The 27,906-nt window shown below is 39.6% G+C and overlaps 2 protein-coding genes across 2 annotated transcripts; both read right to left on the bottom strand.

The window, feature by feature from the left end:
• Positions 1 to 769: 769 nt before the first annotated feature.
• On the bottom strand, positions 770 to 27,780 carry LOC311280849 (spectrin beta chain, erythrocytic-like). The gene is made up of 37 exons (XM_084393326.1): positions 27,588 to 27,780; positions 22,729 to 22,967; positions 14,710 to 14,861; positions 14,446 to 14,619; positions 13,687 to 13,793; positions 13,498 to 13,578; positions 12,998 to 13,113; positions 12,791 to 12,903; positions 12,516 to 12,703; positions 12,309 to 12,426; positions 11,552 to 11,710; positions 11,110 to 11,412; positions 10,822 to 10,972; positions 9,830 to 10,700; positions 9,579 to 9,716; positions 8,730 to 9,489; positions 8,346 to 8,548; positions 7,532 to 7,622; positions 7,295 to 7,441; positions 6,691 to 6,960; positions 6,317 to 6,541; positions 6,135 to 6,224; positions 5,682 to 5,966; positions 5,369 to 5,499; positions 4,954 to 5,158; positions 4,590 to 4,813; positions 4,228 to 4,378; positions 3,815 to 4,059; positions 3,589 to 3,727; positions 3,412 to 3,496; positions 3,130 to 3,326; positions 2,876 to 2,949; positions 2,736 to 2,799; positions 2,265 to 2,521; positions 1,621 to 1,794; positions 1,440 to 1,482; positions 770 to 1,327 (listed from the first exon to the last, which is right to left on the bottom strand). Exons 2-37 carry the CDS (start codon positions 22,883 to 22,885, stop codon positions 1,142 to 1,144), a joined length of 7,074 nt encoding a protein of 2,357 aa, XP_084249452.1. The 5' UTR covers positions 22,886 to 22,967; positions 27,588 to 27,780; the 3' UTR covers positions 770 to 1,141.
• Positions 18,501 to 19,073, bottom strand: LOC311281004 (uncharacterized protein; the record flags this gene model as incomplete). Its single annotated transcript, XM_084393624.1, has 1 exon — positions 18,501 to 19,073. One exon carries the CDS (start codon positions 19,071 to 19,073, stop codon positions 18,501 to 18,503), a length of 573 nt encoding a protein of 190 aa, XP_084249750.1.
• Positions 27,781 to 27,906: the final 126 nt, after the last annotated feature.

The raw sequence follows: 27,906 nt of genomic DNA, 5'->3' as shown, positions 1-27,906 counted from the left end.
GTTTTATGATTATTATAATTATTATTATTTGTTACAGGTAAAATTTCCCTCTACCATTACTTCTACATTCATATTTGTATTACAAATATTTTCCATGTTTTTAAACATTCATTGGCTACCATGTTTGATTTATACTGCATTATTTAAGCTGTACACATCTCTTTCGAATTTTTTATTATTGTTATGATAATGTGAGAGATATGTTTTAGTGCGTATAATGGTTTTGCTGCCCTAGTGTAAGGGTATTTATAAGGTGATTAGGCCTGTGACAGCCATACTGGGAAACCTGAGTTATGAGAGGGTAAAACTCTTATATTAAACATTTAGCACCATATTAAATAAATATATCAGTTCATGCTTTGAAAAAGTCATATTTAACATAGCTGATGTTTTCGAACAAAAAAAACTGCCCTCATCTTTGTCTTTTCCTTAGTACCATGACTGTACTTCTTAATGAATTAATATATAATAGCATTAATATGTTCACATTTGAATATAATATTATTATAATATTAATATTCATATGTTTGTTGGAATAGAGGAAAATAGCTTTTACAACACTTAGGACAGTCTAAAAGCACACTAAACACTGTGCTTATTGCATATAGAGCATGTTAATGCCATGCACCTTCATTACCACACCTCCTGCTAGCTGAGCGCCATTTACAAAAGGAAACGCTTCTCCCGTGTCTCTCTGAAAATTCTATAAGTTCCAATGCAAAGAACACAGTATTACATTTGCAACCATTTTAAAGAAATAAGGCAGATTAACAAAACTATGCATGTTATTTATAGTCAAAATACATACTGAAGCATGCCTAGAAGAAACTCAATACATAAAAAAAAAAAGACAAAAAGAAAACATTTTTTCCTACAAATATTTTTGGTTAAATTTGATCAGGTTCCTGTGCTTTTATTTGTATACAGAGTGAATGTGGTATGTGACTCTAGTATAGGAAAACACAATAAAACATAAAGAGCAATACATGTGGACATTAGCAACGCCGCATTAGCTTAGATACAGGCAGCAGTGTAATCTACATTTCATATAGCTAAATTCTTACAAATTAATATAATGTAAAAAATAAAATGGTGTTATTAATCTGTTCCATTTCACCTGTGTCACATTCTGTCCAGGGGTTTATTTCTTCTTAGCGAACAGACTAAACCTCTTCTCCTTGTCCTTCTTGGTTGAGGGGACCTCTAGAGTACTGGAAGAAGGTGGAGGTAGGCTTTGTGCCTTCACTCCTGATGGCCCTGCAACTGGTTCTTCTGTCAGAGCTTGTGCTGCCTGCTCTATAGCTTGAGTCCAGTTCTGGAGCTCCTCCTGTGGACAGAGAGACAAAACACATATACCATCATTAAAGTTGTTCACTTGCTTATTTCAAAGATTACGCTACAAATTAGGGACTAATTGGAAGAAGCATTCAATAGCTCACCTCATCTTTACACTGGAACAGATATTCACTTCCATCTTCATGTCTAAGAAACCAGGAAATGGAACAAGGATAAAACGGGTAAGCAAGGCCTATGTGTAATATACCTCACTATCTCACAACAATGAGGTATATTACATTTTATTTTTAACTTATTATAAAGATTGATAACCAAGACCCTTACCGGAGTTTGAACACATGCTTCCTTTTTTTATAGTTGGTCAAGATCTCGCATGAAGCATTGGTGAGAGTCAGGGGGTCCTCACCATGGTAAGTGACTCTGTGACTAAAGCTCTTGGCATCCTTGTAGGCAGAGAGCTGTCCAGGCTTAAGCACACAGTAAAGGTTGTTCCAGGACCTGAGAAAAGAAAGTTTTGATTGGTAAAATGATGGCTACTTACTGTGATTAAAAATTTATCTTGAAGCATTATACTTAATCAAGACAAATAGATTTCTTCAGAAAATTTAAATGTAACAATGCTAGGGTGTTCTGTGTGGTTCTCAGTGGTCAAAAGAGCCCAGTCGCTGTGATATTCTGGTCTCTAGATATTGCTTGGGTCCTTCAATATAGTATAATGTAGTATTTTTATCTGTTTTATTGTCTGCCAGGAGAAAATTACAAGATTGTTTACTTATTTAAGTAACAATTATCATATCTTCAACTTGCAGCATGATTTGAGGTATTATTCATGTGCTGGCTGAGTTATGTGCTGAAGTTTAATACTTAGGGCTAGGAATTTGTTCAAAGTTTCACCAATAGTAATAGTGATACTTCAGCAAACACCAATAATTACATAATTTTGCTGACCAACAAAAACAACAGCTAACCTGTTGGATGCCTTTTTATTATGTCCTTCCATCTCATGTTTGCGGGCTAGAGTTCCCTCCATCAAGACTGGTTGAACTTGTGAAGATTCAGTGGGAAGTGTGGCAGCTTTTTCTGTCTCTTTGGAAACCTGAATGGATGTGGAAGGGTCCAGCTCTAGTGAGCCACTTTCCTGCATCTCTGAGATCAAAGGCACAGTGGAGTCCCCTGCTGTGCCATCAACTCCGCCGGAACTAGGCTCTATTACTCCTAAACCAGACTGAAGACCACATGAGTACAAAGTTCAGGTACAAATTAAGAAGTATTACATTATTACATTTAATATTTTTCAGTACAAAAAGGAGTAAAATAATATTACAGGCTGTATTTACATTAAGAGATGACAATATGAAATGTGAAAGTATATCTGACATGAAGAATGTTGTTAGTATAATGAAAAGATGGCAAGATTCTAATACAAAACGTAAACTCACCAGAGACTGTTCTTCTGTGGGGTAGAGTTGTGAGGACTCCTCTGCAAAACCTGTGTCTTCTTTCCTGGAGGTCAAATGTCAACTTTTAATATGGAATACGGAGGAAGCGAAGTAATGTGTTCCCCAGATCTTATGTTTACCTGCTGTCTTTCTCTTCTTCTTGTCTGTACTGTTCTATGTCCAGTTGTTGTTTCCGAATTTCCAACAGCTCCAACTACAACAGATTATAAATAGTCAATAACGTTTTTGCATTTTCTGAAGTAAGTGTGAGTTGTGCCTGCCATTGCAAACAATTCACATGAATTGAGGTATTATTAATGTCTGGAGCACAAATGGTGTAGGATGAGTTTAAAACAAGTCAAAGTTAAAAACACACACAAGACACAACACATACTGTTGTAAGACGTTCCAGTGCTGAGAAACGTTCTTCCCATGTAGCAGTGGATTTCTCAAAGGCTTCATGCCTCTTGAGCAGTTTTTCGACCTCATCCACTGTTTGGCCTAGATCCCTGCTCGCCACGTATGGCTCTTGGGCAATCAGCCAAGCCTCTGCCACAGATGCATCCCGAGCAAACTGACATACCTCCAACACTAGAAGAAGATATAATTATAAGCAGCTGTGAGCACTATTCCTGTGTGTCTTTTCATGTGTGCATGCTGACATTTGTGGACTTACAAAGTCTAAGCCAATCCCATCTATCGTCCCATTTGAGCATCATCTCTTTCCTCTTCTCAACCAGATGCATCAGCTTCTCCTTAATCTGTGAGTACAAGTATAAATGAAAATGAATGTCTCCTGCCAGACACTTTGTTATTGCAGAATGCTACACTGCTACCTCCTGTGTCTGGTTACCTCTGCAGAGTCCTTGTGCTTGCGTTCCAGGAGGGCCCGGCCTAGCTCTACACACTGATTAAACTTTGCTTCACGGGTCTCAATCTCAGCACGGATTCCTTGGTGATACTTCATTAGGAGCTCCACCGAGGAGACATCTCTTCAGTGGACAACAAGAAACAAACCTCATTAAAAAGGGGAACATGGACACCTCTACTGTGATGACCACAATGATGCATTTTCTTACCGTGGCTTTTCCTGTGTCTCTATCTGCTGAATGATGCTTTCTATCCAGGCCAGCAGGTCTCTCACCATGGTGAAGAAGCGGAATTTGTCTGCTGTATCCTCCAGTCGCTTCCTCCTACCTTCGCAAGCATCCAATAAGCCCTTCCAGGCCTCCACAACCTCTTTTTCAGTTGCTTGAATAGCAGTGGCCTGATCTCCAGCATACTGGGCACGCAGTCTATTTGCAGTCTCCTGGAACTGTTTCACCTGCAAGGAGAGAAATATGGAACATCCTAAACTTTTCAATATATAACATTTGACATTTTCTATAAAAGCCACTGACTTATAAATATGTGCAAGGCACAGAGATTTCTTGAGATGAATACATTTAACTATTTATGACCACCAGTTGTTCATGTAATGTGTTTTCCTTGCCTGTTTGCCCAGGGAGCTTATAACCCTCTCAAATGCAGCATGCATTCGGTGGAAGGACTCTGCTTTGCTAAAGTCTTCACCCAGATCATCAGGAAGCTCATTCTTCTTTTCCTCAATGTGAGCGACCAACTCCTTCCCATCATCAAAATACCTGACCAAATTCACAGTACATTATGTTTTCCAGTCAATTTCTGTACCCCATACAACATCTTACACAAGTGAAGATATTGTAGAATAATTATAATCTTGTTTCATAAGCTTGTTTTTGAGTGAGATACATTGTGTCAGTTGTAATAATATAATCTGATAAAAGCATTGCACTCTTTAGTGACATTTAATCCATTTACTTCTTCTATACTTACTTAAGCAGGTCATAGGAGGCTGAGAGGAGCTGGGCACGAGTGTCGATGAGTTCCAGCAGATCTGCCCAACTCTCATTGACTCCATCCTTCCACTCCGCCATGGTTGCTGCCTCACTGTGGCCTCCTTCGATCATATCATCTATGATTTGGTTTACAGTGTCTACACGTTCTTGACCCACTGTCCCTGTCTCCCGTGCAAACTCCCTGAACTTATCTCGCAGGATCTAAAAAATTGATAAGTATGACTTTAACAACACAATATACTAGTGCTGAATATGCCAATTCTTGCATTGTACATGACAAGACATTCTTTTGTGTGAGAGGTAGTAAATGTGCTTATGTTTGTGGGTAAGTTCTGCTTTACCGTCACATGGTCAAGGTCTTGGCCCATCTCTTGTGAAGAGGCCACCACATCACGCTCTGCAATCCACTGCTCAAGATCCTCCACTTCACGGCTCAGCAAGAAATGATGATATGTATGGTCCAGCTTCTTTTTTCGGTCCTCTGCTTGCTCCTTCAGCCCAGCATACTGCTTATCAACTTGTCCTTGTCTCCGGATGATGGCCTCACTTTACATACAGACAAATAGAGATTAATCTTTGTTATAGAGTGTTTTAACTTGCATTGGACTGCCTCAGGGTACAGTTAAGCTTGGCCCCCTCATCTCAATATGCAATAAATTCTTTATATATTTATATATATATATTTATTTATATATATATATATATATATATATATATATATTGCATGTATTCTGACATGCAATCAGTCAAAAATACCCATCTGGGTGCTCTTCAGCCAGCATCTTCTGAGCACGATCCGCCAACTGCTGGACGGAGTATGCATAGTCATCCACTGCCTGCTTCAGAAGCAGGTGTCGCTTCAGCATGATCAAAGCACACTGTTCATCCTACAATCCAGAGAGAATAATTGTCAGAGACAGTTTATTTTAGTATGGCTTTTATGGCAGCACTGCACAAAGAATTTGGAACCAGCACAGAGTTGACATAACTTGGCATTTTGAAGATTTTTTTAAGACATAAAGCAACAATACTGTTATTCATTGGCTCTCGCAGTCTGTCATAGTCTTACCTTGGCCTTTTCATCTGCAATCATGTAGAGTTCTTGTTCCCCTATCCAGGCCTCAGCCTCATCTGCATCATTATAATACTGCTGGGCCTCATTAGAGCCATAGAGCCGTGCTCTACGTTTGTCCATCTCATCCTGCAGCTTTGCCCACACCTCCTGAAGCTTCTTCATCTCCTCAGACATGTGTTCTTCCTCTGGACTGCCCTCTGCTGCTGCCATCATTCGTCGGCCACGATCTAACACTTCATCAATGCGTGGCTGGTGACCGTCAATCTCCTTTTGTAGAGACTGTACAGGATATGAATGGTGTATATGAAAGGAGTGGGTGAAGGGGGCATAATACATATACTATAAATGATTTCCAATATTAAGTTATAGAAATAGACCATGTTGTCAAGTAATTGATGATCAGGAATGATTTGTGGGGGTAACTGGGGAAAAAAAGGGAAAACGCACTTGGTTCTTCTTGAGCAGAAGTTGAACAGTCTGAAGATTGTTGCCATGATCCTCTGACATTGCTATTGGTAACCTCTCGTTCACCCAGAGCTGAGGAGCACAAATGAAAACTTCTATGTAAGAGTTCTTTAGAAAAAAACGAATGAAAAGCTGTAGTTTGGGTATGCTATGTATGTACATACTATCTCATCTGCAAGATCTCTGAAGAACTGGTGCACTGCCTTAGCAGCCTCCAGCTTGCCCCTGCGTTGGGCGAGAGGTGTGAGGAGCTTCTGGAAGTCCCTCTGAAGAGTTTGCTGCTCAACCTCAAACTCGGGTTGGTCCTCTCTAAGTGAAGCATGCTGTTGTACAGCTTCCTGAAGTTCTTCAAGCTCCCGTGCACGATCCCGAACTTGATTCTCTGTCATCTAGGAGAAAAAAAGGCAGATTTATGCAGTATCTTATAAGCTAACATCAGATATGGAAGAACAATGCACAGACCATAATACACCATAATTGTAACTTCAGTGAGGTTATCTACTGTAGAATTGTAGCACACACAAATTTAATGTCACACCTGATGCTTCTTCAGTTGGATGTTGGCACTGGTAAGATCCTTAACCTCTTCATCCACATCACCCTGAAGCTGCTGCTGCAATTTAGCCAACCATTTCTTTACGTCAGCCAGGCTCTGATCAAACAACTCAGAACGGTTTGCGTCGAACAGCAGCCGAGCCTTCTCTTGTGTGGTGCTCTCCAGCTTATCCCATAGTTCATGAAGCTTAGCAAGACGATCCATAACAATGGGCTCATACTCAGGCTTGGATTCCATCAGTTCCTGTCCCTCCTAAATATATGAGCATTGTTCAATGTACACATAATTGTTTCCATTCATTTGAACACATTGATACTAAGGAATTACTGGGATTATGGTACACAGGACCTGTGCAGGGCCTGTCCACTTTGTATATGTTATTCAACACGATTTAAAATAATGTGAACCAAAGGCTTCATCGGAATCCTATATCATCATTTAATAACAATTAATCAGAGCTCAAGGTAGGTCTGTCTATGAAAGATATTGTTAAATCGTTACTTACTCCTATATAGACATTTTTTACTTCCGACACCAAACTGCTGTGCTCTATTAAAGATATGGAACACATACAATTGCTATATACCTTATCAATGTTATGAAGCCAATCCTTGTTCGATGCTAGCTCTGCCATGAAGGCTTGGTGTTTTTGCCACTTGCTATGGAGGTTTCGAGCCTCATCATATGATGTATCTTGTGCAGTCAACATTTTCTCATTTATCCACAGTGTAAGCTAAAAGAGAGAAGTAAATGTTTATTGAATGAGAGAAAATATCACAAAGAACATTTTATTAGAAGCAAAGCTGTGACAAGTATTGCTCACATCCTGGGTGTTTTGAAGGAAGTGCTGAAGTTCCCTGTTGTCTTTGAGTTTCCCTGAGACTTCCTTGGCTTTGTCTTGGTTCTTGTTGTACCTGAAGTCATACACACAAAAATACTTGGGTTATTTACTGGAATGTCTCTATTGCAAATTGGTGTACAAAGTGTACAGTATATGGTAAAATGAACACTAGCAGACATTGACATGGCTTTTCTTTACTCCTCCATTTCCACTTTAGAGAGAACACTTTAAAAGAGCAACATAACCCCATGGATTAGGTGTACTTTCACAAAGAGATCAATAACCATCAGGGCAGGCGCCCATCTTAAGGAGTTACAGACTGCCTGGGCAAATAGGGGAAATGCAGGCTACTCCTTTACAGAATAATGCTTATCTCACTCACTGCTGAGTTAGCACAAGTAAACAAAGAAAGCACAAATGTATGGGTGCATTAACATGAACTTCAAAAAGAAACCTATGATTGTTTTCTGAATTACACTGACATTGAGGGATTACAACAGTCAAGTATTCGATGTTCTTATCATGCCAATTTATATAATATTTAAATATAATTCTTGTCATGCTAATATATTTCTAAGGCCCTTATGTAATTGTTTTGTTGTCACGGTAATCCATATTGAACTGAAAATCCATCTATTGATCCATTTTTCAAACCACTTGTCCTATGATGTCCTATGAGGAATTTAGAATAAAATGGCAAGTTCATTTTGTGGATAGCTCATATGCTAGATCACAGAAAAAAATTATATGTCTGACCTTGGATGTAAAATAGACCAAATAATATAAAAAAACAGACCTATCTTCAATGGAGCCCATCTTGTCTTTCACCCTTCCCGAGTAAAGGTTTCCACTGTCCACCAGCCTCTGACCATTTTCCAGTGTGCTGAGTATCTTCTCTTCATTAGCATCCATGGTGGTAACAAAGTCCTCATGTTTTTTCAGGGCCTTTTCTGCTCCATCCAGGGTGTCAGGCTTGTCTACATGGGCTAGAGTGTATTCCTTTCAAAAAGTACAGAAAAAATGGTAGCAAATTAAAAGGGAGGAACAATGTTATTGACTGGCAATTGAAGGTAATTTGCAAAGAATAGGTTTCCCCAAAGATTACTCTTCTCAATGATAAGACGACAGCATAACAAAATGACATCTATTTTGATTATAGATGAAAACTGTTTATGTATACCTGGTTATTTAATATGGCATCAGCCTGCTTGGCGTCCCTCATGAATTGCTGGAAGCCAAGACCCTGATCAAGGAAATTCTTGCGGCTGTCCCACATTTTGTGCAGTTCATCCCAGCCCTTATCAAGGCCCTCCAGCCTCTGCTCCAGCTGCTGGTACTGAGGATCATCTTCTTGGCCCTGAATGACTGCTGCTCCCGTGTCCCTCACACGATGGTAGTCTTCCTCGTGGCCATCCATATCATCCCTCACAGCATCGTGGAGACTCAGAAACTGCTCAGTCTCTGGTAAACCATCAGGCATATCTTCAGATGCAACAGCTTTCTGTGTCTTGAACAGCCAGGCTTGAAAATCATCCATGTCCTGTAGGAAGGTCTGCAGCTTGCTGACCTCCCCAAGAGAGTCTTCGCGGTCTTTAAGGGTACGTTTCAAGGAGTTCCATGCTGCGTCCAACTCTTCCTGTCTGACAAGTATATCAGAAGCATTTTCTGGGTGTTCCTTCACAAGCTTCTGGGCCTCATCATGCAGGAAATCCAACTTATCTTGGATGGCAGCGAGGTCTCTTTCCATGCCAAAGAGCTTCCTCTGAATGGTAATGACTGCAGCCAGGTCATTTCCAAGGTCCTGTGTAGACTCAATCACTCGTGTCTTCTCTTTTATCCATGACTCTGTTTCATCACATTCAAGATCATAGTTATGTAGGCTGAGGGCTGAATCCACTTTACGTTTCTTATCCTCCACCATTGCTTTAAAAGCTTCCCACCTATGAGAAGAGAAAAAAGGAACATTACAAACCAATTCTAAAGTATTTTGAATGAAACTGGCATTCATATCCAGGATTATAACTCTTACCTCTTATTGAGACGAATTTGACAGTCTTTCACTTGTTTTGTTTTTGGATGTCTGCTGTCTTCGAGTTGCTTGGCTGCTTTATTGACGTTATCAACCTGAGTCTGCATATTACCCATTTCTTGAGCAAGAATGCTTAGCCTACCAACAAACAGAACAGGATTTTATGAAAGTGGCATAAATTGGATTAGTTTCCCAGTTTATGAAACACACTTACAGTAATGTCCCTGGGTTCATAAAACCAATAGCCATACCTGTTTTGTACAACTTCTAGATCGTCCAAATTCTCAGGTGTCTCTAGCCCAACCAGCCAGGTCTCCTTCTGGCCCATCCAGAGCTCGCAAGCATCCGTCTCACTGAAGATAGTGTAAAGAGCCATGGTGTCATCCAGTTTCTTCTGCCTCAGGTCTGAGAGGGTCAGAAGCTCAATATACATATCCCGGATATCATTCAAACGCCCCTCAATGTCTGGTGTGTTCCTTAATTCCTCCGGAAGTGCATTGGCCTGTTTGGATAGAGCATCAATGGTGGCACCATTCTTAGCGGCTTCATCTCTTAAGTCACGATGTTTCTTAAGAAGTCGCTTGGTAGTGTATTCATCATGCCCAATGTCGTCACTGCTCATCTGCCGCATAGCATCAACCAGCCAGGCCTTGAGGTCATCAGCATCACCCTGAAACTGGAAGAAGCGTTGGGTGTCTTGTAGATTCTGTTTACGGAAGGCGGCCAGTTCCTCCAGCTGCTGCCACTGTCTTCTCACATCATCCATGCGCTGCTGCACTTTGGGGGAACCCAAGTGCTTGGCCTGGATCATGCTCTCTCCCTCGTCCATCACCTGCTTCAAGCTGTCCCGCCTGGCAGCAAGCTCATCCTCAAAGACACTGTGTTTGCTCTGCAGTACCAGCACACTGGTCAGGTCCTTACCATAGTCAAGAGAGGAGAAAATGTGCTCCTTTTCCCGAATCCAGCTCTCCAGCTCTGCAATTTCCCATAAAAAGTTCCAAAGCCGTCGCGACTGCTCAAGACGGGCTTTCCTCTGAGCTGCCAGAGCACACAACTCCTGGTAGCACAGGTCCAAGTGCTGTACCCGATCACGGATCACTTGAGGGTCACATGGTTTATAACCTTGACAATTAAGAGCAGAAAAGTAAAATGACAATGAATCGTGTGTAAAGATTACAAAGACTACTTCACACCTACATCACCAAGTAAACAGCTAAGTACATAAGGGTTTAACTGTACTTACTATCACCATTGGCAAATTTAAGAGCAGCTGCATTGGCTGATCGTACTCTTCCTGCCTGCACCGCTATATCAGCCTCTACCAACGAATGTTTCTGCAACAAGTCTTCCACTTCCAATAACTGTTTTCCAAAGTCTGGGGACAAGAGTCGGTTCTGAAGAACAAATGTCCAATAAGAAATAGTTTAAATTATTATTTTTTGCTTCAATTACACGAGTTGCAATGCAACCATAATATTACCATAATATAAATCAAATTGTATAAATCAAGCACGCTATTCACTATTCCTACCTTCATTTCATCCATCCAGCTGATGATGTAGAGCATCTCCTGGAATATACTCTGAAGAGTGAGATTCTTGTCTAGACGACTTCTGCGAGCTTTCAAGAGCTCCTGCAGGTAGTCCCACAGCCTCAAGATATTGTCTTTTCTAACATCAATGCGTTTAGCATCATGGTATCGTTCTGCTTCCAGTTCTTTAGACAGGGCCACCAGTGCCTGAACACGTTCTTCATACGCAGCAATGTCTGTCTCTATGGCATCATGTTTCTTCTTAGCTGCCTCCACTGCTGTTAAGTCATAGCCAAAGTTGTCCTTCACAGTAGAAAGCAAGCAAAATAATGACCATTAATTTTAATCTTCAGGTGTTGCAACCATGAAAAGATGGGTATCTATATAAAGGCTCTCTTCACATTTCATCTTACAATGACAGAAGCTGTGGAAAGCTAGTTACCTGTGCAACTAGTCTCTGATTTTCTAGAAGCCAGGTCTCTCTCATGGCTGCCTTCCTGTCAAAGCGACGAGCCATCTGCTCCAGCTTCTCCTGCCTAATGAGTTCATCTCTCAGGACCCGCTCACGGTCATGTTCTGCCTTCTCCAACCGCTCCCAAGCCTGAGAACAAAGGCACACACACACACACACACACACACACACATTCAAACAGCTCAGAGCCTCTCAGACCACTGGAATGACTATCATGTTCAACCTCTGTCATTGTGCCTGCAGAAAATATAACCAAAGTGGTTGGGACTAGCAGGTGTCCTTTTGATTCATATAAGTTTTCTTATGAATTGATTGATGTCATTCCTGAAGCTTATGGCACCTTCCATACAAAGTCAGGTATGAGATATTCCTACAGTACATGATGTCACCAGATAACCACTATATTCTATTGTTTGATGTTTAGAAGATATAGAGATGAATAAAAACAAAACAAAAAAACAAGTTGGTTTTGTAGATGTACATTTATCAACAGAAAAGCGAATAGGTTCTATTGTAAAGTAATATAGGAACGTTGACGCATTGATGTATTTTAGTTATTCCCTGGGTCCAACCATATTTGCATGATGTCACCTTTATCACAATAAAATCACAGTTGTTTCCAAGTTCAAAGTCTGACTTTAAGTGGGATTAGATTGCACTTTCCCTAATTGGAGGTTGGAAGTTCATACTTTCTGAGTTGAATGCAGCATTAATCTTAGCGTCTCACCTTGTTGATATCTGAAACCAGTGCACCCTCTTTGGGTGTGTAGACTCTCTGATTGTTGGCCCTCATTCTGCTCTGGATGGTAAACAGCAGTACTTCCAAGTTACCTTTCTCCTGAAACCTGAAGAGTAAGAGTTAAAAAGAAATTAAAGTTGGATGCTTAACAGTCCTACAAAAAAGAGACATTTGTTCATAAATAGCCTGAATTACTTAGGTGGTTTCTCCACGGTACGGTAAGAGTTGAAAGCCTGCAGTTGCTGTTGGACACCTGTAAGGGAGTTAGCAAGCTTGCGGTTGTTCAGCACAATGATGGTTTGCTCAATCCATATTAGCAGGTCTGATGACAATGTCTCATACTTCTCAATCATCTTCTCTGTTTCAATGGCCTGGTCCAGCACCTGGAGAATATGAGTATAGATCAATACAAATGTACTCTTGAATTAAACACATATTCACTTGGGAATGGACTGGCTCATATTTTGCACCTTCCCGACTCGCTTGCCCTCAACTGCCAGAGCTTTCATCTTAGAGAAGTAGTGGTAAAATGCAACAACGTATGTGATTATGGACTTCTCATCTGGGTTCTCAGTGAACACATCTGCAAACAATACAATATAAAAATGTTATCTATCTCTATAATGGGAGGATAATTATTATAAGTTTTAACTTAATAGTCAAAAGGTGTTACTTGCCTTCTGGGTCCAGGAGCTTGGTGACACCAAGTTTTTGTTCAGCTACGTTAAAAGCCTGCTGAAGGTTGTGAGTGGGGTTGGACCTCTGTAGATTGCCATATTCCACCAGATCTGGCCTGATGTTGGGAAATGAGAATACAAAAGTACGAAGAGGAGAGATTATTTGGTTAATATTTATTTATTTTTTATTGATAGAATAGTATAAAGAAGGCAAGGCAAGAGGGGAGAACAGGATACGTTTAATTTCTCAGTGGTTGTTTGTTTATTGCTCAGGTGGTTTAATTGAGTTTTTAGTTATGTTTCACTTTAGTGTCAACTTTTTGTTACCTGTAAAACTGGTCTTTGAGGAACTTGAATGAATGAAAAAAACAGTTGACATCCATATGATTGTGTGTCATTGCATCTCTCCTAACCACTAAGCAATGTCTCCACAAGCTATCTTTTGTCTCAATATTTATATTTTGTCTTTGAATTTGATCTTTTCTCTTGATATTTATCACCTGTGTTTGTGAATGAGAGCATTGAAAGCCATGCCGTCTTTCCAGCTTGTGGTGAAATTAGTGATGTTTACATTGGGATACCTGCAGATACAAAATAATATCAGACAAATCCATCTGCAAACACATAATAAAAACAGAGCATTTGCTGTCAAATTCATTACTACTAAAATACAACAATTGTTGTCCTACCCCGCAGTCTTCATCTGGCACCAGAGGAGCAGTGCATCTTTGGCAGAGCGGGTCTCCAGTCGGCCTGTCTGGTCAGCTTGTCCTGTCTCTACTATAATGTCTTGAATCTGTATGCAAACGAGGAAAGAAAGAACAAAAACTTAAATAAATCCCACTTAAACTATATTCATACCTTATTCCTGTCAACTAGACATACCTTCTGTTTTAAAGCTTTTAAAAGCAATAATAATAAAATGGTAATCTCTCGTAGTATTTAACATACTCTAAATTAACTAGAAGAGCTACTGTAATATGGATCTTGGATCCATTCTTGGATATGCAGAGGCATTGTTACTTTATTTAGATTGTGACTTTTGATGTCTCAATAGTTTGTACATTGCTGTGGGAACCAGGCAGAATAAAGAGCAGTCAACAATTCCCATTCCGGTCTGTTTCCTTTCATTTTTAAGGATCTGAATTATGTAGCAGACTACATTGTTTGAAGTGGCTGGGCTAAAAATATCCTGCTATCAAACTGAGAGATTAAAAATAAACATAAGCTTTTCCAATCAGCCAAATAAATGTAAGCTTTTTCCATCATCATAAGACACAATACAAAAACTCTACTCTAGGTCTACTGTAAATATCAGAAAGTTTGGGTTGTTCTGTATGTTTTATAGCCAGTGCAATGTTGTATGATAGTTCCAATTCCTTGTTATTCAGTTTAAATCATACTTAGATGCACAGAATGAATAAAGCTGATCAGAATGATGGGCTGACCTGGAAGCGAAGAATGATGGTCCAGATGAGGCCCAGGATGAGCCGGTGATTCCCATCTACAATATCATGTGATCCCATGTTCTCTAAGTGCACTCTCTGCTCCTTTAGAAACTGTAGAGCTTTATCCACATTCTCCAGACAGTGGATACGCATTCGGCCCTTGGTCGGCTTGGGCTGAATGGTGGAAAGAGGGGCAATCAAAGACATTACTGGAATTACATCAGTGGTGTTATCAATTCAAGGTTACACACTAAACACACTCACCAGTCTCTCCCCTGAAAGAACTTCCAGTAGTCTGATGAGCATTCTACCATCCCGCAGGTCTAGATAGAGATCTGAGATTCGGCAGCTGACTCTGGCTAATATGGAATTCACCCATTTTGTAAAAGTCTTCTTCTGGACAGCCTCTCGCTCATCTGGTTTGGACAGCAAGAGAAGAACATTCAGCTATTCTGCTATCTACTTCTGATGTTTTATTTGCATGGAAAATAAACTTAATGGAACCTTAATGATCATGTTTGCATGAATCTTGTAAAGGAATCAAAATAAAATATGAAATAATATTTCATATGTCTACTTTTAGGACCAGTACGACTTTTCATTGTGATGGCAATTAAGCATTCAGACATCCTAATCAGACACAGTATTTAATTTCTTAATATCAGCTTAAATTCAGTACAATAAATATGCTTACAAATGTAATTTACAAATGCTAAAAAATAAAAAAAAAATAAAAAAATCCAGTCACTGTAAATGCTCTTAATTGTTAGTGTGCTAATTAGTCCTGAAAATAATGTCACAATGTAAACAATCTTAAGGGTCCTAAAAAATAGGCTTCATCTTCATGCTTCTGGAGTGAAATTAGACCTTTCTTGACAGTTTTCATGAGATTCACCCTTTTAGATTGGGAATGGATGTTCAATATAAGGAATATGTAGAGCAAAATAGTTATAAAGTAAAAAGACAGCTCATATTGTCACAATCATACAGTTACTAACTCAAATACAGTTCAATCTATGTATATGTATTCTTCATAGTGTATGTAGGCCTATATCCATGTGTGTTCCCTGAGCAAGTCTTCTGCAGTACCACGTTTATTTAAGATTCTACCACAAAAAGAACAAAAATGTGCATTCTTAATGATGTGTTTTATAAATGATTCAGATCTTATGGCTACAGAAAACTGGAAGGATGGAGGGATGTAAATGACAAAAAGAGAGAGGTAGAAAAAATAGAGTGAGTGGAAGGGAGAAAAAGACGAAAGGAAAAACATTAGAATTCGAAGAGGGTGGAGAGTGGAAAGGACACATTCTTTTAAGCCTAGAACCATTAGGCATTACCTTGTCATTTATGCTTAAACTACAGATAAACAGTTCAGTATCATAGTCAGGGACTTTTTTTCACATTTGGCCTTGTTCTGCCAACAGATATCTCGGTTTTGCACTATCATACAAACATACAATTGAAAGACACAAAACAGTCATTTAATTACAATGTTAGTTTAACATAGTGTAGTACTTGAGACCAGACTTGAGTCCAATACCATATTTTCAATATCTTAGTCTTGTCATGGACTTGACTTGAACTTGAGACGATTCAAGTACCACAACACTGGATACATTTTCTGGTCTGTGCCGACTCGTCTATATGATCTGATCTGTGCTATTGTGTCTCTGGACCAGAGCACACTGTGTGTGTGCTGCGGAGATTCGTGTGGCACTGACACAAAACTAGGATTCATTCACCCCAAAGGAAAGAATATTTACACTGTCTGAATCATTTAGACCTTCCAATGGTCCCTGTGTTGACTCAGACTCGGCCCTCTTCTGGTCTCGACCCTGAGTCAGACTCAACCTACTCAGGTCTCGGCCTGGACTTGGACTAAATGAACTGGTCTCGACTACACCTTGAAGTTTTTACATATCCTCTGAATGGAAAAACTACAGTGTGGAAGCATGTCTCCTCCATCTGGATCACAAAGCAATGAAAAAAAAAAATCATTCAAATGTGTAATGCATGATGTCTGAACCAGTTTTGAGCATGTGCAGGAATAATCCGTGTTAAGATTAGTCAATTTTATATTACAAAATGTTTGTTCTGTATAACAGACTTGAAAGACACATATGTAGAGAGACAAAATAGCTTTAATTTTCAGATCTATAATAAAACACTTGCTCAATTATGGACACAAATGCTTTTCCGCCAATCACCTGAGCTGTCCATGCCATGTGGTTAATTACCCTGGAGCCAAAGGAAAATGCTGCCATAACAACAGTGATTGGAAATCAGTCCCAATCCCTTCACTTGTGGCTATACTGAGTTGTGTCATGAAAAGTAAAACATCTACAATATAACTAAACATATGAATACAAGTCGCTTGCAAAAAAATAGAAAATAATAATAATATACTGTATGTAGAGTAAATGGCTAGTTTAAACAGCTATCAATGCAAATATGTTTTTTGTCTGTGGGTGTGTGTCCAGATGGTGTAAATACAGCTTCTAATAGCCAGGGCTAACAGGCCATGCTAACCAGCCAAAGCTTGACTTATGGGGTTACACAGAGAAAAGCAATTATTAAGGGTCAGGTCGTGTAGGAAAAGCTCTCTAAGGCACCAGCTGTACAGTTTCACTTTTTAAAGAGCAATTTACCATGTTCCTGCCAGAGTTAGGAAAGCTCCAGATGTGCTAAAGCATAATAAGAGAGCTAAGCCCGGCAACACTACATATTTCATGACCAAACTGCTGCCAAATGATTCCTCTTCCTGTTCACACTTTGTACAGCAGGACTGCAATCTAACCTCTACTAAATGATTCTCTCTTCCTCTCCATTAGAACAGCAGTGAGTCTAAATAGAGTTTGCTTGAGTCCTGCTGATCTCTGATATTCTCTCTAGCTCACACGAAAGGTCTGTGAAATATTTATATTGATGGATTTTCCCTGTACACAACAAGCTAGTGTGATGGGTAGACACACAGAAGCAATAGATTTAAATGCAATGTAAGTGGTGCTTGTCCGTGTAAAACATGCAGCCATGATGTAAGCATTTTGAGTGGCCTTTATGATGTTCTTGTCTTTAGATATAGCTCAAATCCCTCCTTCAATCTAAATAAGGTTTTTCTACCCATTTTATCATCCATCAGGAAAAAAGCTGCTCAATTTTAGGCAGCACCCATGTCCTAGGTACTTGCAACTTTATTTCTAATAATTGCAATTTTATATCCACCAGTTGTGACTATATTTCAACTTTATATCTCACAGTGTAAGTTCTGTAAGTGTAAGTATTTCTTATTTTAAACTTGATCTCACAATTACTTTATTTTTTATTCTAAAATGGGTTTCCATAAAACACTAAGCATGAGCAAAAATATGAGATTAGTATTCAAATTATAGTGCATGTTTTTTTTTTTTTTATCCATCCCAATGCATTCATATAATGCATCTAAATATTAGGGATAGTTAAGGGGAAAAAATACAGTCTCTCTGAACAACGCTCTTTCTGTTTCAGAGCATTAAAGAACTCTCTCATCAGAGAGAAACAGGAAGCTCAGTTTTACACAAATTAACAGTGACAGTCAACTTCTTCTAAAAATAAACAGCGCTGAATAAGTGAGGTAAGAGACCTCGATGATGAATACCCCAAATCACAGAAAGGCATAGACAAAGAAAACATATTCCTGAAAGAGGCAAGAATAGCAGAAGACAAGAAGTAGATGGTGGTTAGTCTGCCAATGTACCAATCACTTTGTCATTCAGCAAGAATTCAAATGATTGATGGGGGGACAAGTAGTATTTTTTGCACTGAATGGTCTTTTTATGAGTTTGTCAAATAAATATTTAGAGGTAACACTGTGAGCAATTAGGCATATATACAGCACAAATAATGAAATTAATAAATACTGCACATAAAATAACAAAACCAGGTTTCAGTTCCCACAGCGGCCAATAGAAAACAATCTAGCATACCACCTTAAAGCACTTCCCACACCCTTCTCCGGATCTCTACCTAATCCAACAATTCCCCTGTGGCGTAGTAAAGGGGTATGTCGGGAATGACTACCCCCTCTTTGAGGGGGGAGGGAAAAACTCCACCAGGACACTACCTTGCAGTTGTCTGAAGCGCCCATCCAGGATGGAGTTGTTGAAGCAAATGTTGGAAGCACTATAGCTCAGCCAGCGTGCTCGTTTCATACTCCGGGATGGGGACAGCGGGCAAGATGGTGAGGATCGTGGAGGTGAGGGCCGATGGCCCTTCGGGGTGCAGGAGGAAGAGGATGAAGTTGAGGAGACTGGAGTGAAAGTCATGGGCGCTACTTTAGATGTGATGCCCAGTAAAGTTCCATTCCTCTCTGGCAGGTGCTCAGGTTCACGATTGTGGGGACTGTTGGTTTTGGCCCCTCTCCTGCTCTGGGCCCTATAAACTGGTGGGGTGCTCCTGCTCCGACTGCCTGGTGCATTGGTCCTGGTTGGGACTTCTTTCACCGTGGTATAATGCCGGCTGCTGACCTCCCGGACGACTGGGGTAGGGCGGATCGGTATGGTCTCTCTGCTGGTCTTCAAGCTGAGTTTGACCTCCCTCAGCCGGGTCTGGCTCACGGGCACCGCGCGACACAAACAGGGGCTGCTCATCCTCACCACGTTAAATCAACATGCACAGCCGGGAAAGAATGAGACAAACAGGACACTCTTCTTCCCTCCTTCTGTCTCGAGTTCTGTTATCTTCTCCCGTCCTATCGCCCGCCCTCCCTCCTTCCCTCCCTCCCTCCCTCTCTCTCTTTCTCCTTCCCTCCCTTACTCACTCTTCACTTAGCAATGATGCTGTTGTGCCTCTCCCCAGTAGCACATGGAGTGGTTCTCCAGCACCCCAGCCATGCATATAATATGCCCTCCTTCCTGACTGCCCCATAACGCACACTCAAACACACTCATCTAAAATGTCTTCTGATGGGCGTTTGTGTGTGTGTTGATTTGTGTTACAAATACAATTTGATGTCAGACTGCAAGTGCGTGCATAAGCAGTTTTGGCCCTGATGTAAATACCAACTACAAATGTATTAATGACTGTGTACTCAAAGTGTACTTAGTATACTCAGAGGGATGCGTGTCTGTTCAAAGGCTGTAAATCAAAGGTGAAGAATGGGAACCACTCCTCTCTCTCTCTCTCTCTCTCTCTCTCTCGCTCGCCCCCACTTTTTAACTCTCTCTAATTGCATTACAGAAAGAGCAGAGCACAGACGCACCAACAGAACACATCACACCAGCCCTGGCTCAGCAACATACACTTGACTTAAAGAAGCAGGCCTGAATTCGAGTTCACCATCACTAATGCATTTCAAACAAAAAGACCCATAGCCTTAAACAACTGTGCATAATTCATTCTCACAAAACTCTCTCACTAATTAAAAAAATGTACTTACAGATTAAATAAAAGGCCATTTAAGTGTACTTGAAGAGAGTAGGGTAAGTGTACCCCATTAAAGCAACACGAAGGAACTTTTCCTCTTCGGTCGCCCTACAGGTTGGAAGCGGAATTGTCCATTACCGCTGTCGTAAATAATTTCGCCGCCCGCAGCCTACCGTCGCACGCATGCTCGCTGTTTATCTAGCACCGGCTTTGGAATGAACGATGTCCACAGACAAGGTAGAGTATGTTGCATGATTTCATGAAAGTATGATATATTGCGACATCAGAAACAAAGAAAAACTAAATAATGACTATTGTAACGCTTGACTAAAGCAAGTCAAATTTGTAGTTTTCTTATGTCTCATTCGAACTATAGAAACGCGACCCGGTTTGGCAAACTTGCATAGTGTGGTTATAGCAGATATAGGGCTGCAAAGCGAATCCAGAAGTGCCTTTCACCCTGTTACGATTTGATGAACCACTGATACGATTTTGGAAACATTATTTCAAGGTAAAAAAAAGTCACCTCAAAAATATGGTGTTTCGGGACCCTTCAGAAATCAACACATTTCTGCAATTTTCAGCCATTTCTTTGGTAACTACATTGCTATTATGTCAAATAAGAGATAAATGTATTGTTTTTTTGTGTATGAACAAATAGTACTTTAATATTTGATATTGTTTTCCTTTAATTGGAAAGATGAGTTTTATTAGCTTGCGTTCAAAGCTAATCTCTAGGTCAAACCATTAGCCTTACAGAAAGGCTAAACTGCCAAAGAATTAAGCATGTGAACTGCAAACAATAAATGTTTTGTGATTCATTTTACATTAATTTACAAATAAATACATCATAAATTGTTTTGTAGAGAAGATTATTTTCATAAATTAACTTTTTTTTCAAGATGGGCTTAAATGGTACAGCGCCACAAAACGCATGCAAACTATAGCCAACACAAGCTAACCTTGAATGAAAAAAAACATTTCTCAATGTGGGCACAATGAAAATTACTATGACACTAGTCCACAGTATATTTAAGCTCCATGCATGTATTTGTAAACATATCTTACATTTTTAAAGGAAAACATTGTTTTTTTTCACCATTACTCACTGTGGAACCATTTAAGCCCACCTTATGTGTTTCAATGAGGAATCCCTCTAATTGCAAACTTTGATACATTTTCTGAAAGTGTTTAATGATAACATGTCTTTGTGTGCTTTTACCTTACTAACCTTTTAACCTTACCTTACTTACACACAAATTACACACATTTATTAAAAAGAGATAGAGCCCGTTTTGTCCTAAAGGACTTATAACTGGGCATAATTCGGGAGCCAAGCTGAGTTAAGGCTTGAGATTCTAGGCATGTAGAGGTCCCAGGGGGACCCTACATTCCCCACAGTCCTGAGCCCCTGGGACCGTCTGCAAAACTCGGGACCCAAGCTGAGTTGAGGCTCTGGACTCAGGGCATGGAGGGGTCACCTAGTGGGCCCCCTATGCCGGGAGTACTGAGCCCTAATTCGGCTTTCTTCCTGAGATATGGTCACTTCCTGTGGAACTTTGATCGGGCATGACTCCAGAGTCAAGCCGACCTAAGGCTGCATACTCCCGGTGTGGGGGGCCCACTAAGAGACCCCCCGACACCCCAGAGTCTGGAGCCCCAACTCGGCTTCCTTCCCCGAGATACACCCGGTTTAACTTCCATCTTTGACCAGGCATAACTCGGGAGCGAAGCCGACTTAAGGCTCCATACTGCTGGTGTGGGGGGCCCAGAGTATGGAGCCCCAACTCGGCTTGGCTCCCAAGATACACCCAGTCAAACTTCCAGCTTGACTCCAGCTACAAATCCAGTCAAGCCGACTTAAGGCTCCAGACCACCGGCCACTAACACCTACCCATCCCACCCAGGGCTCTAATCAAACATTAGCAAAAGGATTTTTTTTAATACCTCCCTGTCACTGAATAAATATATTGATGTTTTACTTCTTTAAAATCAATTATCTTTTTATATTTTGTGAATCAATGATGATGTGGGCTTATTTGGAACACATGCGGGCTTAAATTGTGCCAAAGTAGCAATTAAGCCCATGCCAGACTTCTGACTTTATTCCTAAATTATCTTAATTTTATATTCTAAAATGTACATCAACTAATTAATAAAATTTCAAATGAGAGATAAATCTTGCATTTTAACAAATGATTTTTCTTCTTACTGTACATGCTCCTTAATGTAAAATGCAACTCTTTGACATTTCATACCTCAAGAAAAGTATTCCGTTACAGTGGATATTAAGTGTCCCAAATTGAATGCAAAACATTACATTGGACATGTGTTCTTGCTATTTAGATGCATGTAACAAAATCTGGTCTGCACTAAATGAACTGGTTTAAAGTGTTAATGTCCAACAATGTCCCAGAAACCACTCACAACACCCAAGCAACCACATAGCAACACCCTGGCATTATAAAGCATTTTCTTCAGAAAAAAAAAAAAAAATGATAGTGTACTGTCACTCAAACAGTTTTCATATGTCATGTGTGGATTACCTAGTCCCTGGAAAGAAGCTTGTAAGTGTGGTCGTGAAATCACTATTTAAAACCTGCTGTTTCTGAGAGCAACAGACCCCACAGGTGTGCCAAAAATGACAAGCTCTTGCAGTTATTACAGAGATCTAAGCTATGGGCACAGACGGGCAGGGCAGCTGTCCAGCTCAGTCATACAGAGGCATGCTGGGTATGTGCAAATGATCCTGGCTGGTCAGGGGGGCAGGAGAGGATAGGGTTCAGCTGCCTGTACGTCTGTATATGTATTCGCACATTTGTGGGCCTCTGTATATCTAAACCACATGTGCCCATTTTTATGTCACCTGAGACGACTCACCTGCAAGAGCTTTAATGCGCGAGCGCTCAAAGAGTCTGGCCGAGCTGTTGTCGTTGTCAAGCTCTTCATCAGACAGTTCGAAGCGGGTGTTGATGCGGCTGTACTGCTGAGTGATTTCAGCATTGTCAAAGTCTGTTGTGGAGGTCATAGTTGCCATCGAGATGCTGAGGAATGAGAGGGACCAAACACCTCAGCGTGCCACACGAACACAAGACAGTGGAATGCCAGAAATGGATGATCTGAAAGGAGAAAGAGATGGAGGAGGAGTTTAACTGGACATTTAACTTCAAAAAAGACTTTATAGATATTGCACTGATGACCGTTATATATTTGCATCTCACTATATTATTTAGACATTCAGTACTCGTTCCTAAGGGGCCATTCACACAGAAAACACATTCTGAGACATTAATGGAATGCAAAAGCCCCTTGATGTGTCTCACAAATTCCCAAATACACTCTCAGCACACATTATGATTATAAAAGCCTATTTATATACAGTGGGGTCCAAAAGTCAGAGAACCCACAGTAATTGTAATTGAAAGTATAGAGTGCAACAGTGCCTGCCCACTTTTTCAGCGATGTTGTTTTTTCCATTCATTTCTCCCATAGGGAATTTTTTTTTTTTTTTTTAAATCTTCATTAAAGCATTTTAAGCCATGAACCACACCAACCAACTACGAGGTGAATCATAACATTGCAAACTTTGATTTGAAGCAAAAGTATTTGAAAATCATTTTCAAGTATTTGAAAATCAATGCTATTTGCAGTACACTGCAAATAGCATTACCGAATTAAAAATGATGTAGAAATCTAAAACAACTTGTTTAAATTTTTTTGATTATATCTATATAAACATTATATTTTAAGGTATACATGCAAATATTTAAGTATTTCGGGGAGCACAGAGAGATCGACTCGATTACGTCATTCGCGGTGCTTCATGGGAGTGGGCAGGGCTAAAGAGCACTTTTGGCAGGGTTTGCTTGATTCAACTCTGATTGGAGGAATTTTCTGTACAGCATCATGGGTAATGTAGTTTTTCACCACAAATTCCACTGTTAAACACGGTAATTTAAGTTGGAATAATGCAGGCTCATGGCTTCAACAGAAGCAAATACCATCGATTAACAACCTCGTAGCTCACAGTATGGCTGTCTAAAAAGATTTCTTATAAGTTATCATTTCCCTATGGAGAAAATGAATGGAGTTTTTACTTCCGGAACCCAACTGCTGAGCTCTATTTTGAAAGTTAGAAAATTTTCAAACTCAGAAATATTAAACATTGCGTGCTATTTTTAGGTCACTCTTCAATTTAGCAAATTCGTGACACTGATCGTGCAAACTCCTTTGAACCAAAAGGTCAGATGTTCTTGCTTCCAGTGAAGCACAAGATGCTCTTTGGAACATTCTCAAATTGTGCAGGAGAACATTGATCATCAGTTTTTTGTTCATGTCAGCTTGAGCGCAGCTGTCATTAAAACAAAAGGGAGACAAACCAAATACAAAGACATTTTTTAAAATTCAACTTTTGGTTACACTTTATTTTAAGGTGACTAGTTGCATTGTCCTTACTCAAATAAGTGCTGAGTAACATTAATTAACTACATGTACATTATACATTATACATGTACTTACTATAGAGTTACGTTTAGGGTTTGGTTTACTGTAGGGTTAGTTGTAATTATGCATAATTTACTATTATATAGTAAGTACATGTAGTAACGTGCAACTACGTTACCTTAAAATAAAATGTTACCCAACTTTTTACTTAAATTGTTGTATTGATAATAAAATTTGTAATGAATAAATATTTTAATTAGAAATATACAAAATTTAAACTAGAAAAGATCTCAAACATCATGTTAACTGTTTTCAACAATACTTTTGCAATAATCAGATAGAAGACTTATGAAGTTAGATTATATGGTACATAAATGTAAGAGATACCCATGATGCACGTATGAGCAAATTTGTTTTTTTCATTGTCAATCCTCTTATATCCTTTCCTGAATCTGTGCTTGTCCCAGTCTATAAATTGACAAAATAATACATAATAAAAATAATAAATGTATTCCTGTTTCCCTTATAGATTGTTTCTCTATACCCTCAGGATTCCAAAGGGCGCCATTTTCAGCACATGTCCTCTAACCGTCAGTCGTAATGAGGGTGTGTATTTGCGCGTGCTACTGTGGAATGGCGGGTGAAGGTTAGCTGCTAAGATAGTTCTATCTTTGTGAGGCATGTTGCTCATGTGTAGTCTTATCGCCCTGAACGCGGGGCTGGGCAACCCCTCTGAGCAAGAGAATGCGAAGAGCACCCTTCACAAATTTTCCTACTTCGTCATACACTACGTGATCAGATATTTGCTTGCGTTTTTTCCTTGCAATAACATTTTCTCTCTTTTCTTTTCTTTTAGTTTTTACGCCTAATGACATCTGGCAATGAAAACTAGCCTTTGGACTAATTTGGGTACATTTACATTAATGAATGTTGATTAATGTACACTGTCCTTGTTTGAAATAATAAAAAAATATATATAATTGGGGGGGAAATGCTTAGCTAAACATTAGTAGTGAACTGCTTCAGACAATCCAAAGCTTCTGCTCTAGTTGGCTCCATTCTAGGCCATTAAAAAGCACTGTACCGAATGAAATGCACCTACTGTAATGTTACTGTTTCTAGTAGGTCATCAGGGTTAGTGTACTGTCACAGTGCTAGGGGTGGAGATGTCAATTATAAATACATAATCAAAAATCTATGACAATCAACAGACAGATAAAGAAACTGAGGAAAGAGAAGAATCTAACAGGTTTCAGAGAGAGGGATGATGGTGGTTCTCTCTCTATATCAGGCCAGTGCAGGGGGGATGTTATCAGAGAACTATTCTCCACCCACCAGCGGGAAACCCGTTATCACAAGAGACACAACTTTGCTGCTCTCTCTGTGTACGGTGTCTCTGCAATGTGCTCACATGCACACATACAGTTTATGACAAAGTTTCCACTATCTTAACTGAAAGAGAGAGACAGAAGGGACAGCTTCACCTTAAAACAGAAAATCATGTCACTGGCATTCCAAACCTGTATGACTTTCTTCCTTCAATAGAATTCAAAAGCAGAAATTCTAAACAATATAAATGCTGCTCTTTTTCCATATGATGTACACATATAGTGACCCGGCACTGTCAAGCTCCAAATATGTCAGAAAGCTTTATAAAAGTATGATTTGCTTTCTGAAGCCATATGATAGCTTTGTGTGAGTAACAGATTAAAGTTTAAGTTGTTGATCACTTAAAAACGTACCCTCTGCAGAAGCTCCTATAGGGATAGTTCACTTTTTGATTACCAACATTCTTTAAAATATCTTCGTTTGTGTTCAACATAAGATATAAACTCATACAGGTTTGGAACAACTTGTGATGACAAAATGTTCATTTTTGGGTGAATTATCCTTTTAAATCTCATTTGCATTTGCACATACTTTATTCATTTCTGGGTGACCTTTAAATGATTATACATCTATATGCTAGAGAATTGAATACATTTTAATATTTAGGTCATTAAAATAACAGTATATGGCAATAACTGTAAAATAAACATTTCAATTTCTTTCAATTTCACTGTCACAGTGTGTTTTCGCTAAAATTCTGCATCCAAAGCTGAAAGAGTGCCAGGAAGCCAACGCAGCAGGGTATTTCATGCATGTGTGAGGGAGAGGTCGCAAGGTGTGGTACGAATCATGACGCACCCTGTGTACCATGTTACTTTTGGAACAGCTGAACCCATGGCGCTATGGCACCAGAGTATTCTTTGTTTTAATTAGATTAAGGAAAGTAAATTGTGGGTACATACATCAACTTAAAGAAATAAGTTTCCAAAAACTAATATTCTGTCATGTATTCACACTCATGTCATTCCAAACCCGTATGACCTTCTTTAACTGTAAAATGTCCATGTTTTAAAGAATGTTCACTCTGCTCTTTTCCATACCACAATGAAACGAAAACAAAGTGAATGAACTATTCCTTTAAAGGTGCAGTAAGTTAAGCACAACAGTGATCTTCAGGCAAGCAGAACAGACAGTATAATACAAAACTATTCCTGAAATGAACTTTATGGTCATATAGTGAAGTTATGTGCAGTAAGTAATGGTGTTTACATCACGGCAGTTCTCCCTATAAGGTGAAGTTGAAACAAAGATGTAGGTTTATTTCAAAGACGTAGTGACAGCTGTTTTTCTTTCGCTAATATTGTGAAACTGCTTTCTTTTGTTTATTCAATGAGAAACAAAGAGCAGGCAAATGTTGGAAAATCCCGCTTAAATGGTAGCTGGTTTTAGCAGCCCAAACTGGTCATTCACTGGTTGACCAGTCATTATGTTTCAAAATCTAGCTTGACTGCTTTAAACTTATATGACAAGCTGGTTTGTTGCTGGTCCAGTGTGGTTACCAGCTTGGACCTAGGACAAAATAGTTGCTCACAGTTTTGATTATTTAAAAGAAAGCAAAGTATGAGAGATGAATGTTGTAATAGAATTGAACTTTCATAAGATACATTTTTGCATTGTTTTGTATTCAGTATGTTTTCTCCTGCTCACACATTGTTCAGTGCTCAACAGGTTGCTACTCTTCCCATAAGACTGCGATACTTTCACAAACAATAATCAGACCTGTCAGTGGGATATTAAACATGCTTTTCCTATTCACAGATAAACATATTATATAAAATTTGATTAAAACAAAGCAAGAAACAAACAGCGAAATACGCCTAATAGGCTATCGAATGACATTGGGAATCCTAACCTGAAGACAGAAGCTCTAGTATAACTATACACAGTTTGACATGTAACAAACTTACCTAAACAAATGAAAAACAATCCGGGAGGATGACACGCTTCTTTATCGATGTCTTTGTAACAAAAGTCCGTTATTTGAAGGGCAATAATAATCCCATGAGAGGCGGTGAGGTGTAGGTCACGGTGGGGAGCTGCTGAAGGGGCATGGAGCGCGCGCGGGGTCTCTCATTCTCCTCAGCGCTGTCTGACCCTCCCAAAGAGTTAAAAATAAAGTAGAGGAGCGGAGGAGCGCTCGCTGCCTGAGAGCAGGGCACGCGCATTCCTGTCAAGAGTCGCTGACTTTAAATGGCGTTCCCCACCCTTATACTGCCCGCCTCTACA

The sequence above is a fragment of the Rutilus rutilus genome (assembly GCF_951802725.1).
Source record: "Rutilus rutilus genome assembly, chromosome: 21".
Classification (NCBI taxonomy): Eukaryota; Metazoa; Chordata; class Actinopteri; order Cypriniformes; family Leuciscidae; genus Rutilus; species Rutilus rutilus.
Note: the sequence above shows the minus strand (reverse complement) of the source record. Positions and strands in the feature narration are given on the sequence as shown.